Here is a 14416-nt window from a genome sequence, read left to right as displayed (position 1 = left end):
AACAGTAGCCAGTAGATTCTGATCACTGTCATTTGACAGGGGTATCAACCTTTTGTAACCTTGACCCATGTCATGTATTAATAGATCAGTGACCAGGCCTACTTGCTCCAGGCTCTCTCTGAGGTTGACATGAACCACTTAGTACTAACTTTGATGTATTTCTTCTTACCCTACATTGGAAAGGGAAGAACTCCCAGCACAGTTGGAGCAACAAGACTGACACTCACATACCTCACTTTGATGTTCATAAAGCAGGACTCTGGCCTCAGCACTGGCTCAGCAAAGATCAATGCTTCATAATGCATTCACAATGCTCCACCTCATTGCCTCTACAATTCCAGCTGCTTAAGTGAGGGCAGGAAGATGCAGGCTGCTATTTGGATTCAGATGGACTAGAGGAATCAGCTGATTTCAAATACATTTTCACTACAGAGAAGTACAAAGGTAGTGAATCTACACAGGAGGATCCAGTTCTTATGGAAATAGAGACCACTGATTTTGATTTAAAACTGGGACAGGAATCTGCAGGAATCACAACTGAGAGTTTCCTGGGCCAGATACTTTTGCCCAATGAGGCTGTTGTACCTTGCACCCTATTTTAGATCAGCTGATGAAGGTGGACAGACGCTTCACTCAGCTACCCTTGCTTTGAAGGCTGTTGTGAAAAAGTACATCTTCCCCAAGGTCAATCACCAGTTATGTCCCCCATCCTCCAGGCAAGAGCCTTGTAGTGGAGATGACCATAGCTAGAGGGAAGACCTAGTATGTTACTGGTACCATACCCCTGGATGCTGAGCTGTGGAATTGGGACTCCATTTTGACAGTGTTTACCAAACCACTGTTGCAGCCTTAAGCATTAGACAACTAGACTTTTATGGCCAAAGTTGGGTGGATCTAAGGAAAGAAGCCTCCATTCTGGTCAATTTTCTTCTCCAATGCAAATATTGGGAATTTAAGAAGCTAGTCTATACAGGTGTAAACTATTGCACTAAGCTCTCTCTCCCTCCTCCACCCTTCTGCTCAGCTCCCCCAGCAACTACTCCTGGACTACCACTCTCCTCCACTGATTAATCAAGTTCTGTCCTTGAAAATGCACATCTCCAGTTATCTTTGGTAGGAACTGAACACAAAGACCAGTTTAATACTATTTATTTAGACTAGCAGAGGAATAGATTATAGATAATCGATTTAGGGTTTCAAGAAAAGGCTTGGGGGAGAAGGGAGGAAGAAAGAAATACTGTAAAAATAAAAAAGATTGGTCAGTAAATTTTTTTTTTCCTTTTCAGCTTCATGGTGGGTCCTGAACAACAACTAGAAGCTTTCATTGTGGGTCCAAGTAATGGTAAATGTCATATTTGCATTCAAACAACATCCATACACCAGTCGACAGGTGCTATAGCTAATGGACTGTGATGTAACATTGTTTATCACAGGCACAATCTTTTCCATTTCAAAATATGGAAAAATTATGTATGCTTTATATTCTCTCCTTGTGACTATTTTGGTGAAACATTTTTACAAACTTACATAAGGACACTTGTGGCCCTGCTAAATTGCTAGATGCGTGTGTGTGCGCGTGCTCAAACCAGCCAAATTATTGTACAGAAATGTACCTCAGAGAAATGGTCAGCGTATGTGAGTGTTAAGTACTTGTTTTGACTGGTTTTATCTTTATGTTAAATAAATAGTTACTCCAAGCTTCCATGTTGTCTTCTTTTCAAAGAAAATGGTATAAACTTTAACATTCCTATTTTCATGAGTTTCTAATTTTCTGTTTTAAATAGAAGTCACTAGGCTAGCCGGTGTATTCTGTGCTGGCAACTCTCCCTGCTAGCACAGAACCTCATACATGTATATATTAAGTCATTCAGAAGAGTAAAGGGCTGCTGCTTCCCCACCCGGATTAACAGAATCATAGAAACGTAGGGCTGGAAAGGATGTCAAGAAGTCATCATGTCCAGGCCCCCACTGAGTAGGGACCGAGTAAACCTACACCAGCCCTGACAGGTGTTTGTCCAACCTGTTCTTAAAAACCTCCAAGGATAGGGATTCCACAGCCTCTCTTGTAAGCCTATTACTGAGCATAACTATCTTTATATTTCCTAATTTTCCTAACATCTAAGCTAAATCGTCCTTTCTGCAGATTAAGCCTATTAATTCTTGTCCTATCTTCAGTGGACATAGAGAACAACTGATCACCATCCTCTGCATAACAGCCCGTAACATATGTGAAGATTTATCAGGTTCCCTCTCCCAGTCTTCTTTTTTCAAAATTAAATATGTCCAGTTTTTTTAACCTTTCCTAATAGGTCAGGTTTTCTAGATCTTTAACCATTTTTGTTGCTTTCCTCTGGACTCGTTCCAATTTGTCCACATCTTTCCCACCAAATACAGCAATAGTGACAGTCAGAGTCCATGGTGAAGCTTTGCAGACTCCACTAACATTTGCTGGGAAAATTTTGTTTATAGTTTTAAATATTGAGAGGAGTGGTGTAGTAGGGAATGTTCTTTCCCTTCCCCTCTTGAGTAAAAATGATGTGCATATCCCAAAATGATCTCCTTCCCACCACAATTGTTTAGGGTTCAAAAGATGTCCTCTCTCTCCAGAGAAAGTTGGGGCCTAAACCCATTTCCTACACAGCCAGTCATGGGCTAGGAATATTTTGCATTAGAGCCTAGAGCTAAGCATCTACAGACAACAAGTAAACTCCAGAGCCTAGAGGCATGCCAACAAATGGAAACAGCACTACTGTTCTAAGCAGTCAGCTACTGGAGTGTGAGCAATAGAATTGCGAAGTATGGGGCAGCTATTGGCCTTTCCCATAAACTTGGGTGTTTTGGAGGTAATTCTAGCCTCAGCTTCGGGGTGATCCCAAAAATTCTGAGTGGGGAGGGGAGAGAGAAAATGTGCAATATATCAGAGAAATGTTATGTGCCTGCTATTTGTACTGGGACTTGATACAAGTAAAGCAGTACATTATTTTCACAGAATTCATCAAGTCCAAACAGTGCATAAGTCAGAAATGAAATATTAATAAGGACCGTGTACCTCTACATAATTCTACAGCTGCTAAAAAAAAAGTGATGGAGTCAGCCTAAAACCATTGAAAATAAGCTGAACAAGTATTTAGACACAACATTTGAAGATGTAGAAAGTTTTATTATTGCTTTTAGAACATAGACATACAAGTTGACAAGTCTGTTTTAAATTATTTGCCAGAAGTTGGGAATAGCCAACAGGGGATGGATCACTTGATGATTACTTGTTCTGTTCATTTCCTCTAGAGCACTTGGCATTAGTCAGACAGGATACTGGGCTAGATGGACCTTTGGTCTGACCTAGTATGGCTGTTCTTATGTATCCCAAGTACAAGTCTGCCACCAAAGCGGAGAACCCACCTATACAATAGAACAGCAACTCTAACTAGTGAAGTTTAATTTGCACATTCAACCGTAATTTCTAGAACTCTAAACTTCATGGTATCAGTGGAAGTTACATACCTAAAACAAGCCAATTTAGTGTCAGACACCATCGGTGGAATTTTCATTGGTAATTTGAATTGGAGCACATGTCCCACTGAATGTCAATAGGACTTGCGCTCTTAAGTAGTACTGGCCAGAAGACATTTCCATTTCACGAAAACTTGAGATTTTGAAATGATTTTGTTCTGCTGTACAGCAAAAACAGAGTGATAGAGCGTGCCCCAGAATAGCCAAAAGCCCAGTGTTTTAGACATAAATGCAGCCCATCCTTTCCACTTGCAGTGCAATTTCAAGTATATTATAGAACATGTCAGTACTGACTGATTTAAATTTCTCATTAAATTTGTTAGTCTCTAAGGTGCCACGGGTACTCCTTTTCTTTTTGCGAATACAGACTAACACGGCTTCTACTCTGAAATCAGTCAGTACTGACATGTTCTATAATATACTTGAAATTGCACTGCAAGTGGAAAGGATGGGCTGCATTTTACTTCTGTCTGTTTTCCTGGCAGTTGGTCTTAAACATACAGAAGGGAAGGACAGATGGTCTTAATGAGAGCATATTTTTCTTGTAAAATTATCATGCAACTTGTGGAAATATTTTTGAAATGTTGATATCCCAAATGCTTGCTTAAGTTTAATTCTGAAGTACTGTGATTAAAGAACTACTTCCTAGTGTGTAATCCATCCCAAATTGTGCTACATACTTTCTTAACTCTATTCCCAACCCTCTCTACCCAAAACAAAATATAGTTGAAACTTTTTCTGACAAAACAGCTCAAAGCAGAAATGATGAAATTACTACTAAAAGGTCTTTGAGGAAAGAGGCCTCCATGAAAGAGAATTCATATTTTTAAAGACGTAGATGTTTTAAAGTCTTCAGGTACAGTGTCCTACAAGTGCTTTCTCTTGTTTCCAATGCCTATTTTAACTAGGGTGGAATATTGGATGTGAATGGATAAGAACACCTCACTGGTCAGTATTTGTTTTGTTTTAAATGTCTCTTTGCCTGAATATTTAAATGCAATTTTTTTTTACATTAAATCCATATTAGGGTGAGAGATCAGCAGGAAGTTTGCAAAGTGTGGGATGTGGGTGGGTTTGAAAAGTTTTGATACGTGCATAAAGTTAGTCAGGAATCTTGACTTTTTTTTTTAACTTGGAAAATGATTAATTAGAAAAGTATTGGTTTCAATAAACACTCATTGGGAGGAATTCCCAGCTTCAGATGGAATTTCTTCTCAAAACCAGAGAAACATACCCCAGGATGGCCAACAGGCTGATGGTTAGGGCATCCTGGTGGGTAGGTGGGAGACCTCGGTTCAAGTCCTTGGTCCAACTTGAGCAAAGCCAGGACTTGAATGGCAGTCTCCGACTCCCCATATTTATGTCTAAAACACTGGGCTTTTGGTTATTCTGGGGCACGCTCTATCACTCTGTTTTTGCTGTACAGCAGAACAAAATCATTTCAAAATCTCAAGTTTTCGTGAAATGGAAATGTCTTCTGGCCAGTACTACTTAAGAGCGCAAGTCCTATTGACATTCAGTGGGACATGTGCTCCAATTCAAATTACCAATGAAAATTCCACCGATGGTGTCTGACACTAAATTGGCTTGTTTTAGGTATGTTTGTTAGTCTCTAAGGTGCCACGGGTACTCCTTTTCTTTTTGCGAGTACTGACTGAGTTACTTAGACAGGTACAGATAATTAACTACAGCAATTAACAATTGATCTGGTTTCCTATTTTGATCAAGTTGTTTTGCTCATCCTTAGCTTTAATTAGTACATTTAAGAATATGCTTTCAGGTTAGTGAGAAATTTAAGCAAAGGCAGGCTGTGTCATCACTGGGATAGAATAAATCCACAAGCCTTCAGGAAGTGATGTAAATCGAATTGATGGTTGTGTTACCAATAATCTGGTGCTCTGATATTGCGCTTGTGGGCACATAATACATCATTTAAGGGTTACACGTTAAGGAACATCTTTTCACACAATTATGCTCTCTAAATTCTGGTTAAAAATTGTTTCCATGAAGTTTCAGTGTTTTGTTCCTTTCTAATGGATAAAGTAATCTGTTCTAGAATTAAACAGAATCAAATGCCAGAGCCAGAAAAATTCTAGTAAGTCAAGTAATCAGTCTTCCTGCCACTGCAAAATTATTCCCCATTTACTAATGATATAGCCAATCACTAATCTACAATTGATAATATTTAAGGAATCTCAGCACTAAAAGAGTTTGAGATAGAAGGGATGAGAGTAAAACTGGAATTGCCTTCAGCATTAGCTGTAGGGTTGCTACTGGGAAGAACATACCTCTAACTCCCAATTATAGTTGAGCTATTTCAGTCTTTTGTAAATTTAAGGCTTTCAAATAGATGTACTGTGTGTTTCAAATATAAGTGTACAAACAGATCACACTCACAAAATATTTTAATTGACACACATAAGGGACATTAAAGAATTACGATTGTCTGAAACTGTTGCTGTATGTACAGAAACAAAGATGACAAACACCAAGAGAAAATCCATGACTTTTTTGGCAACCTTATTTTGCCTAGTTTAGAACACATTAAGACAACTGAAAAGCTAATCACATCTTTAACAAATCTAACTTTGCAAATTTTTAGTACTATTGCTCTAACTATCTAACCTTCCTCTAGTTCAATTTCTAGTTAAAATTTATCCTTAGCTAGAAAAAAAAATGATTCTAGAAAAATCCAATTCCAGGAGTGAAAGGATTAATTTCAGCCTTACTGCAGTTCTGAGAACAGAAGCTATTACAAGCAGCTAGACCAAAGTAATTTTTGTATTATTCTTGAAGTTAGTCAATTTAGAGAGCTATATTTGCTTATATAAACAATACTGTACATTATTAACTAAAAGGCTTTCAGAGGCTTCTTTTCATTATGCAATCCTTATTTAAGGAAACAGCTACAAGACTCTCAGTAGTATGCACTTCCAACAAGGATTCTTGGAATTTTTCATTGTCACCACTTCCCATTTCCATATTGGAAACATCAGTACCATTAGATGACATTAGTTAGTATTGCAGTTCCTGAAATCCACTGCCCTATCAACAGCTCCCCTCTATAGTCAACGATCATTAGGGTGGATATTCTAGTTTTATGGAAACTGTGCTGCCTTTCAATGAAACCAAAACATCAAGATATTAAACATCTTGAAAGAAACTAGTTGTATAGCCACAGAATGCAAGAGGTCATATAGCCACAGAATGCAAGCACTACTGTGAATTACTGGAAAGCAATCAAAGTCAGTTTCAAAATACAAGAAATAATATACTTATATACACCTAAGTCATGTTTGAGAATTACTACAGCTTGTGTTCCTGTTCCATTATTACAGCTAATGGAAATCTGAATATTGCAAACAAAATCTGAGTCACAAATACTGGTTTAAAGTTGGTGGTTCTACAAATGTTGAAGTTGATTCAGCGAACCAAAGTTTGTCAATGTTGAAAATGCTTCTGGATTTTGATAATTAAAGAAACAAAATTTACATCCATTGTAATTTGTTTACATTCTACTGGCATTCTTGATTAATGACCAGGGATTTTAACTATTTAGGCACCTAGGTGCTTCTGTGAATTCCACTAAGCACCTCTCTGCATCTTAAGGCACCTAAATACCTTTAAAAATCTGGCCCTTAATCCACTTCATTGTTAGCTGTCCAAAAGATGGATTTCTTATCTTCAAAAGGACCTGTCATTTCTTACATAAGGCAATAAAATAGTTTTCTCCTGCAAGACAAACAGACCCAAAAAATTACTTCAAAGTTTGAAATGTCATTTAAATATTTACACTACACACAGCAAGTTAAATCTCACTGAATTGTAACAAAAAGTATTCATAATAAGATATGTACTAAACATGTAAGATTGTAAGAGATAATAAGAATTACGGGTTAATTAAATGCCTCAAATTGTGGCCTAAATTTTTTAAAAGCAACTGGTCATTGTAAACCCAATCTGAGGTACCTTAATAGAACCCAAATTATCAAGAAGCGCCAAGCACTCACCCTCTAAAAATAGGTTCTCTTTAAAAAACGTCATCAAGATGAAGACTCAAAAATTACTAGTCACTTGAAAATTTAGGCCAGTATTCAACTACACTTGAGCAGCAATTTGGAAATGTTCTAAATATTAGGATCCTCAACAGCTACCTCAGAAGGTGCTTACCATCCATTACTGATGCATGAAAGCCAGTATATGGTAGAACCCAGAAGCACCGACTTCCCCAGTATCCGGGGGAGTGTTCAACACCTGTACTGCCCCAAGCCCTACACCTTCCCTCCAAACCCTTCCCCGCCTCTTCCTGCCCCCTCCTTCCCCTCTCCCCCAGTGCCTCCTGCATGCCACTGAACAGCTGATTGTGGCGGGCAGAAGAAGCTGAGAGGGAGGGGGAGAAGCTGATCAGTGGGGCCCACCACCAGGCAGGAGGTGGAGGAGAGAGAGAGAGGAAGGGGGAGGAGCTGATCCATAGGGCTGCCAGTGTGTGCTGAGCACTCACTATTTCTTTCCCCCGTGGGCGCTCCAGCCCAGAGCATCCACAGAGTTGGTGCCTGTGGTAGAACAAATAGATCTGTTTTGTCAAATAAAAAAAAAGTGCAACCAGTAAATAGTTCCCATCAAGGACAGTATGCTGAAATAAATCCACAGACAAAAGCGCTACTTGCCAAGCTCCAGAAATACAAGACTGAGTACAATTTGCTACCAATACAACAACAACAAGATAGTATTACAAAGAGGGACTTTAATAGAGATAGTAATAGTGAATTATAAAAGGAATAAGATACCACAACAATTAACAGTACAGTGGGTAGTCTTGGAAATGAATGGCAAGGAAAAGGAACATGAGAATTGGGTTCAATACAGAGACTGGTTAATAATGAAACTGAACTAGGATCTTGGCATTGGCATAGCAGACAGACACAGAAAATTCCATGACTGCCCATCTAGAATCATAGAGAACTTGTGAGCTAAGCTAATTCTGCCAATAGGTCTTAGTGACCCTGAAGATTAAAATCTAATATTGAAATACAACAAGAAATATTTCCAAACGAGTTGCTGTATCAGTGGTAGAGAAAAAAAAAAGTTTATGTAGAGGGCTTCAGTCCAGTCCAGATAACAGCCAGACTTTAAAAAAGTCAGCTTGTGAAGTAGAATCTTACTGAAATGGACTTTGCAGAAGGAAGAAAGAATATCTGTAGCACATCTGGCAAGTGTGTGAAGTCATGACATCACCACTAGAAGTCTGGTATATACATCACCACCTACTCTTGCATTGTTTCATAAAACCTCCTGTTGAAGTAGAGCAAAAATCTTCAGTCACACGCTATAAGCATTTACACTTGAGACAGCTGCTATCATTGACAAAAGATGCCCTTGAGTTTAGGCTTATATCTCCACTAATAAGGGTCAGTAATTTCCCTGTTACTAAAGTGGAACAGAATCAGAACACCCTAACAGCTTTTCATCAGTACGTTAAAACTAGTACTTGCCCATACAAGAATTGTAGTGGATCTATACAATTAACATACCTGAGAAAGCAGTAGGTAAAGGTTTCTATCACTTTGCAGGAGTCCCTTTTAAGATTTAAGTAGATTCATAGATACTAAGGTCAGAAGGGACCATTCTGATCATCTAGTCCGACCTCCTGCACAGCGCAGGCCACAGAATCTCACCCACCCACTCCTATGAAAAACCTCACCCATGTCTGAGCTATTGAAGTCCTTAAATCATGGTTCAAAGACTTCAAGGAGCAGAGAAGCCTCCCTCAAGTCAACCATGCCCCAATACAAATAGTACAAATAAGTTTCAGAGTAGCAGCCGTGTTAGTCTGTATTCGCAAAAAGAAAAGGAGTACTTGTGGCACCTTAAAGACTAACAAATTTATTAGAGCATAAGCTTTCGTGAGCTACAGCTCACTTCATCGGATGCATTTGGTGGAAAAAACAGAGGAGAGATTTATATACACACACACAGAGAACATGAAACAATGGGTTTATCATACACACTGTAAGGAGAGTGATCACTTAAGATAAGCCATCACCAACAGCAGGGGGGGGAAGGAGGAAAACCTTTCATGGTGACAAGCAGGTAGGCTAATTCCAGCAGTTAACAAGAATATCAGAGGAACAGTGGGGGGTGGGGTGGGAGGGAGAAATACCATGGGGAAATAGTTTTACTTTGTGTAATGACTCATCCATTCCCAGTCTCTATTCAAGCCTAAGTTAATTGTATCCAGTTTGCAAATTAATTCCAATTCAGCAGTCTCTCGTTGGAGTCTGTTTTTGAAGCTTTTTTGTTGAAGTATAGCCACTCTTAGGTCTGTGATCGAGTGACCAGAGAGATTGAAGTGTTCTCCAACTGGTTTTTGAATGTTATAATTCTTGACGTCTGATTTGTGTCCATTCATTCTTTTACGTAGAGACTGTCCAGTTTGGCCAATGTACATGGCAGAGGGGCATTGCTGGCACATGATGGCATATATCACATTGGTAGATGCGCAGGTGAACGAGCCTTTGATAGTGTGGCTGATGTGATTAGGCCCTATGATGGTATCCCCTGAATAGATATGTGGACAGAGTTGGCAACGGGCTTTGTTGCAAGGATAGGTTCCTGGGTTAGTGGTTCTGTTGTGTGGTGTGTGGTTGCTGGTGAGTATTTGCTTCAGATTGGGGGGCTGTCTGTAAGCAAGGACTGGTCTGTCTCCCAAGATCTGAGAGAGCGATGGCTCGTCCTTCAGGATAGGTTGTAGATCCTTGATGATGCGTTGGAGGGGTTTTAGTTGGGGGCTGAAGGTGATGGCTAGTGGCGTTCTGTTGTTTTCTTTGTTGGGCCTGTCCTGTAGTAGGTGACTTCTGGGTACTCTTCTGGCTCTGTCAATCTGTTTCTTCACTTCAGCAGGTGGGTACTGTAGTTGTAGGAATGCATGATAGAGATCTTGTAGGTGTTTGTCTCTGTCTGAGGGGTTGGAGCAAATGCGGTTATATCGTAGCGCTTGGCTGTAGACAATGGATCGAGTGGTATGATCTGGATGAAAGCTAGAGGCATGTAGGTAGGAATAGCGGTCAGTAGGTTTCCGATATAGGGTGGTGTTAATGTGACCATCGCTTATTAGCACCGTAGTGTCCAGGAAGTGGATCTCTTGTGTGGACTGGTCCAGGCTGAGGTTGATGGTGGGATGGAAATTGTTGAAATCATGGTGGAATTCCTCAAGAGCTTCTTTTCCATGGGTCCAGATGATGAAGATGTCATCAATGTAGCGCAAGTAGAGTAGGGGCATTAGGGAACGAGAGCTGAGGAAGCGTTGTTCTAAGTCAGCCATAAAAATGTTGGCATACTGTGGGGCCATGCGGGTACCCATCGCAGTGCCGCTGATTTGAAGGTATACATTGTCACCAAATGTGAAATAGTTATGGGTCAGGACAAAGTCACAAAGTTCTGCCACCAGGTTAGCCGTGACAGTATCGGGGATACTGTTCCTGACGGCTTGTAGTCCATCTTTGTGTGGAATGTTGGTGTAGAGGGCTTCTACATCCATAGTGGCTAGGATGGTGTTTTTAGGAAGATCACCAATGGACTGTAGTTTCCTCAGGAAATCGGTGGTGTCTCGAAGATAGCTGGGAGTGCTGGTAACGAAGGGCCTGAGGAGGGAGTCTACATAGCCAGACAATCCTGCTGTCAGGGTGCCAATGCCTGAGATGATGGGGCGTCCAGGATTTCCAGGTTTATGGATCTTGGGTAGCAGATAGAATACCCCAGGTCCTGGCTCCAGGGGTGTGTCTGTGCGGATTTGTTCTTGTGCTTTTTCAGGGAGTTTCTTGAGCAAATGTTGTAGTTTCTTTTGGTAACTCTCAGTGGGATCAGAGGGTAATGGCTTGTAGAAAGTGGTGTTGGAGAGCTGCCTAGGTGGACTCCTCCTGAAGGTCGAAACAGCAGCCTGGATTTCTACATAGACTGCTTCCGCCGACGTGCACGAGCTGAAATTGTGGAAAAGCAGCATCGCTTACCCCATAACCTCAGCCATGCAGAACACAGTGCCATCCACAGCCTCAGAAACAACTCTGACATCATAATCAAAAAGGCTGACAAAGGAGGTGCTGTCGTCATCATGAATAGGTCAGAGTATGAACAAGAGGCTACTAGGCAGCTCTCCAACACCACTTTCTACAAGCCATTACCCTCTGATCCCACTGAGAGTTACCAAAAGAAACTACAACATTTGCTCAAGAAACTCCCTGAAAAAGCACAAGAACAAATCCGCACAGACACACCCCTGGAGCCAGGACCTGGGGTATTCTATCTGCTACCCAAGATCCATAAACCTGGAAATCCTGGACGCCCCATCATCTCAGGCATTGGCACCCTGACAGCAGGATTGTCTGGCTATGTAGACTCCCTCCTCAGGCCCTTCGTTACCAGCACTCCCAGCTATCTTCGAGACACCACCGATTTCCTGAGGAAACTACAGTCCATTGGTGATCTTCCTAAAAACACCATCCTAGCCACTATGGATGTAGAAGCCCTCTACACCAACATTCCACACAAAGATGGACTACAAGCCGTCAGGAACAGTATCCCCGATACTGTCACGGCTAACCTGGTGGCAGAACTTTGTGACTTTGTCCTGACCCATAACTATTTCACATTTGGTGACAATGTATACCTTCAAATCAGCGGCACTGCGATGGGTACCCGCATGGCCCCACAGTATGCCAACATTTTTATGGCTGACTTAGAACAACGCTTCCTCAGCTCTCGTTCCCTAATGCCCCTACTCTACTTGCGCTACATTGATGACATCTTCATCATCTGGACCCATGGAAAAGAAGCTCTTGAGGAATTCCACCATGATTTCAACAATTTCCATCCCACCATCAACCTCAGCCTGGACCAGTCCACACAAGAGATCCACTTCCTGGACACTACGGTGCTAATAAGCGATGGTCACATTAACACCACCCTATATCGGAAACCTACTGACCGCTATTCCTACCTACATGCCTCTAGCTTTCATCCAGATCATACCACTCGATCCATTGTCTACAGCCAAGCGCTACGATATAACCGCATTTGCTCCAACCCCTCAGACAGAGACAAACACCTACAAGATCTCTATCATGCATTCCTACAACTACAGTACCCACCTGCTGAAGTGAAGAAACAGATTGACAGAGCCAGAAGAGTACCCAGAAGTCACCTACTACAGGACAGGCCCAACAAAGAAAACAACAGAACGCCACTAGCCATCACCTTCAGCCCCCAACTAAAACCCCTCCAACGCATCATCAAGGATCTACAACCTATCCTGAAGGACGAGCCATCGCTCTCTCAGATCTTGGGAGACAGACCAGTCCTTGCTTACAGACAGCCCCCCAATCTGAAGCAAATACTCACCAGCAACCACACACCACACAACAGAACCACTAACCCAGGAACCTATCCTTGCAACAAAGCCCGTTGCCAACTCTGTCCACATATCTATTCAGGGGATACCATCATAGGGCCTAATCACATCAGCCACACTATCAAAGGCTCGTTCACCTGCGCATCTACCAATGTGATATATGCCATCATGTGCCAGCAATGCCCCTCTGCCATGTACATTGGCCAAACTGGACAGTCTCTACGTAAAAGAATGAATGGACACAAATCAGACGTCAAGAATTATAACATTCAAAAACCAGTTGGAGAACACTTCAATCTCTCTGGTCACTCGATCACAGACCTAAGAGTGGCTATACTTCAACAAAAAAGCTTCAAAAACAGACTCCAACGAGAGACTGCTGAATTGGAATTAATTTGCAAACTGGATACAATTAACTTAGGCTTGAATAGAGACTGGGAATGGATGAGTCATTACACAAAGTAAAACTATTTCCCCATGGTATTTCTCCCTCCCACCCCACCCCCCACTGTTCCTCTGATATTCTTGTTAACTGCTGGAATTAGCCTACCTGCTTGTCACCATGAAAGGTTTTCCTCCTTCCCCCCCCTGCTGTTGGTGATGGCTTATCTTAAGTGATCACTCTCCTTACAGTGTGTATGATAAACCCATTGTTTCATGTTCTCTGTGTGTGTGTATATAAATCTCTCCTCTGTTTTTTCCACCAAATGCATCCGATGAAGTGAGCTGTAGCTCACGAAAGCTTATGCTCTAATAAATTTGTTAGTCTTTAAGGTGCCACAAGTACTCCTTTTCTTAGTACAAATAAGTACTCTTATTTCTAATGAAAAGGAAGAATTACTCTGACTACTTTAAATTACAAACAATACTAAAGGCCTTTAAGATGTGTTCAGCACATGCAAACCTAAATAAAGTTGATCTTCCATCTCCATTGTTTGCACTATTGCGCATTGTTCCACAGCTAAACTTAGGCCCCGATGATGCGAGGAGCTCTGTACCCGCAGATCCCACAGACTTCAATAGAGCTTCTTGCTGGAGTACATGGTTCATACAGAGCTCCTTAAAGGATCATCATCTTTAGGTATGTCAGCAATTTGGACAGGTATTGTTTTGTATAGCTCTCCTGACACCGTGTATTAGCAGAATTTTTCAGCAAGACACTAAACTTTGGAGTGTTGAAACAGATAGGCACACAAAGCTTGTTTCATTTTTGGAAATAAGATTGCTTAGAAAAATAATGTAAATCTGGTAATCAGTGACCATTTGAAGAAATTTAAGTTAATTTACTCAGCAGAAAATACTACAGTTAAATTTGAAGCAGTTTTTGCAATAATTTATACCTGCTAACTTTAAAAGATGCCTTTGCAGGCATAGAACTTTGTTCTGTCCAAAATGGACAAAATCTTTGAGCAAACTCCACTAGTTAAGGGTGGCTGAAAATAGTTAGAATTCTACTCCAAAGACAGATAGCTGTAGTAGACCACGACTCTTGAAACCAGGCTC

The 14416-nt window shown here is 41.0% G+C and overlaps 2 protein-coding genes across 6 annotated transcripts in view; one reads left to right on the top strand and one right to left on the bottom strand.

Moving 5' to 3' along the window:
* Positions 1-1697, top strand: part of NECAB1 (N-terminal EF-hand calcium binding protein 1) — a 152612-nt gene extending 150915 nt beyond the window's left edge. For both annotated transcript variants that reach the window (XM_038392593.1, XM_038392594.2), the window contains one exon: positions 1287-1697. In XM_038392593.1, the coding sequence (XP_038248521.1) occupies positions 1287-1315 (29 nt within the window). In that variant the 3' untranslated portion in view covers positions 1316-1697. The remainder of the gene's footprint in view (positions 1-1286) is intronic.
* The window catches only part of C2H8orf88 (chromosome 2 C8orf88 homolog), an 83061-nt gene that overhangs the window by 43269 nt on the left and 25376 nt on the right, over positions 1-14416 (bottom strand). For 2 of the 4 annotated variants that reach the window (XM_038392602.2, XM_038392603.2), the window contains one exon: positions 5898-7242. The exons of the other annotated variants lie outside the window; for them this stretch is intronic. In XM_038392602.2, coding sequence (XP_038248530.1) covers positions 7195-7242 — 48 coding nt within the window. In that variant the 3' untranslated portion in view covers positions 5898-7194. Of the gene's footprint in view, positions 1-5897; positions 7243-14416 lie in introns of those variants that run through there. 4 annotated transcript variants of the gene reach the window in all.

The sequence above is a fragment of the Dermochelys coriacea genome, chromosome 2, assembly GCF_009764565.3.
Source record: "Dermochelys coriacea isolate rDerCor1 chromosome 2, rDerCor1.pri.v4, whole genome shotgun sequence".
NCBI classification, from domain to species: Eukaryota; Metazoa; Chordata; order Testudines; family Dermochelyidae; genus Dermochelys; species Dermochelys coriacea.
This window is presented reverse-complemented; position numbering and strand designations above follow the sequence as displayed.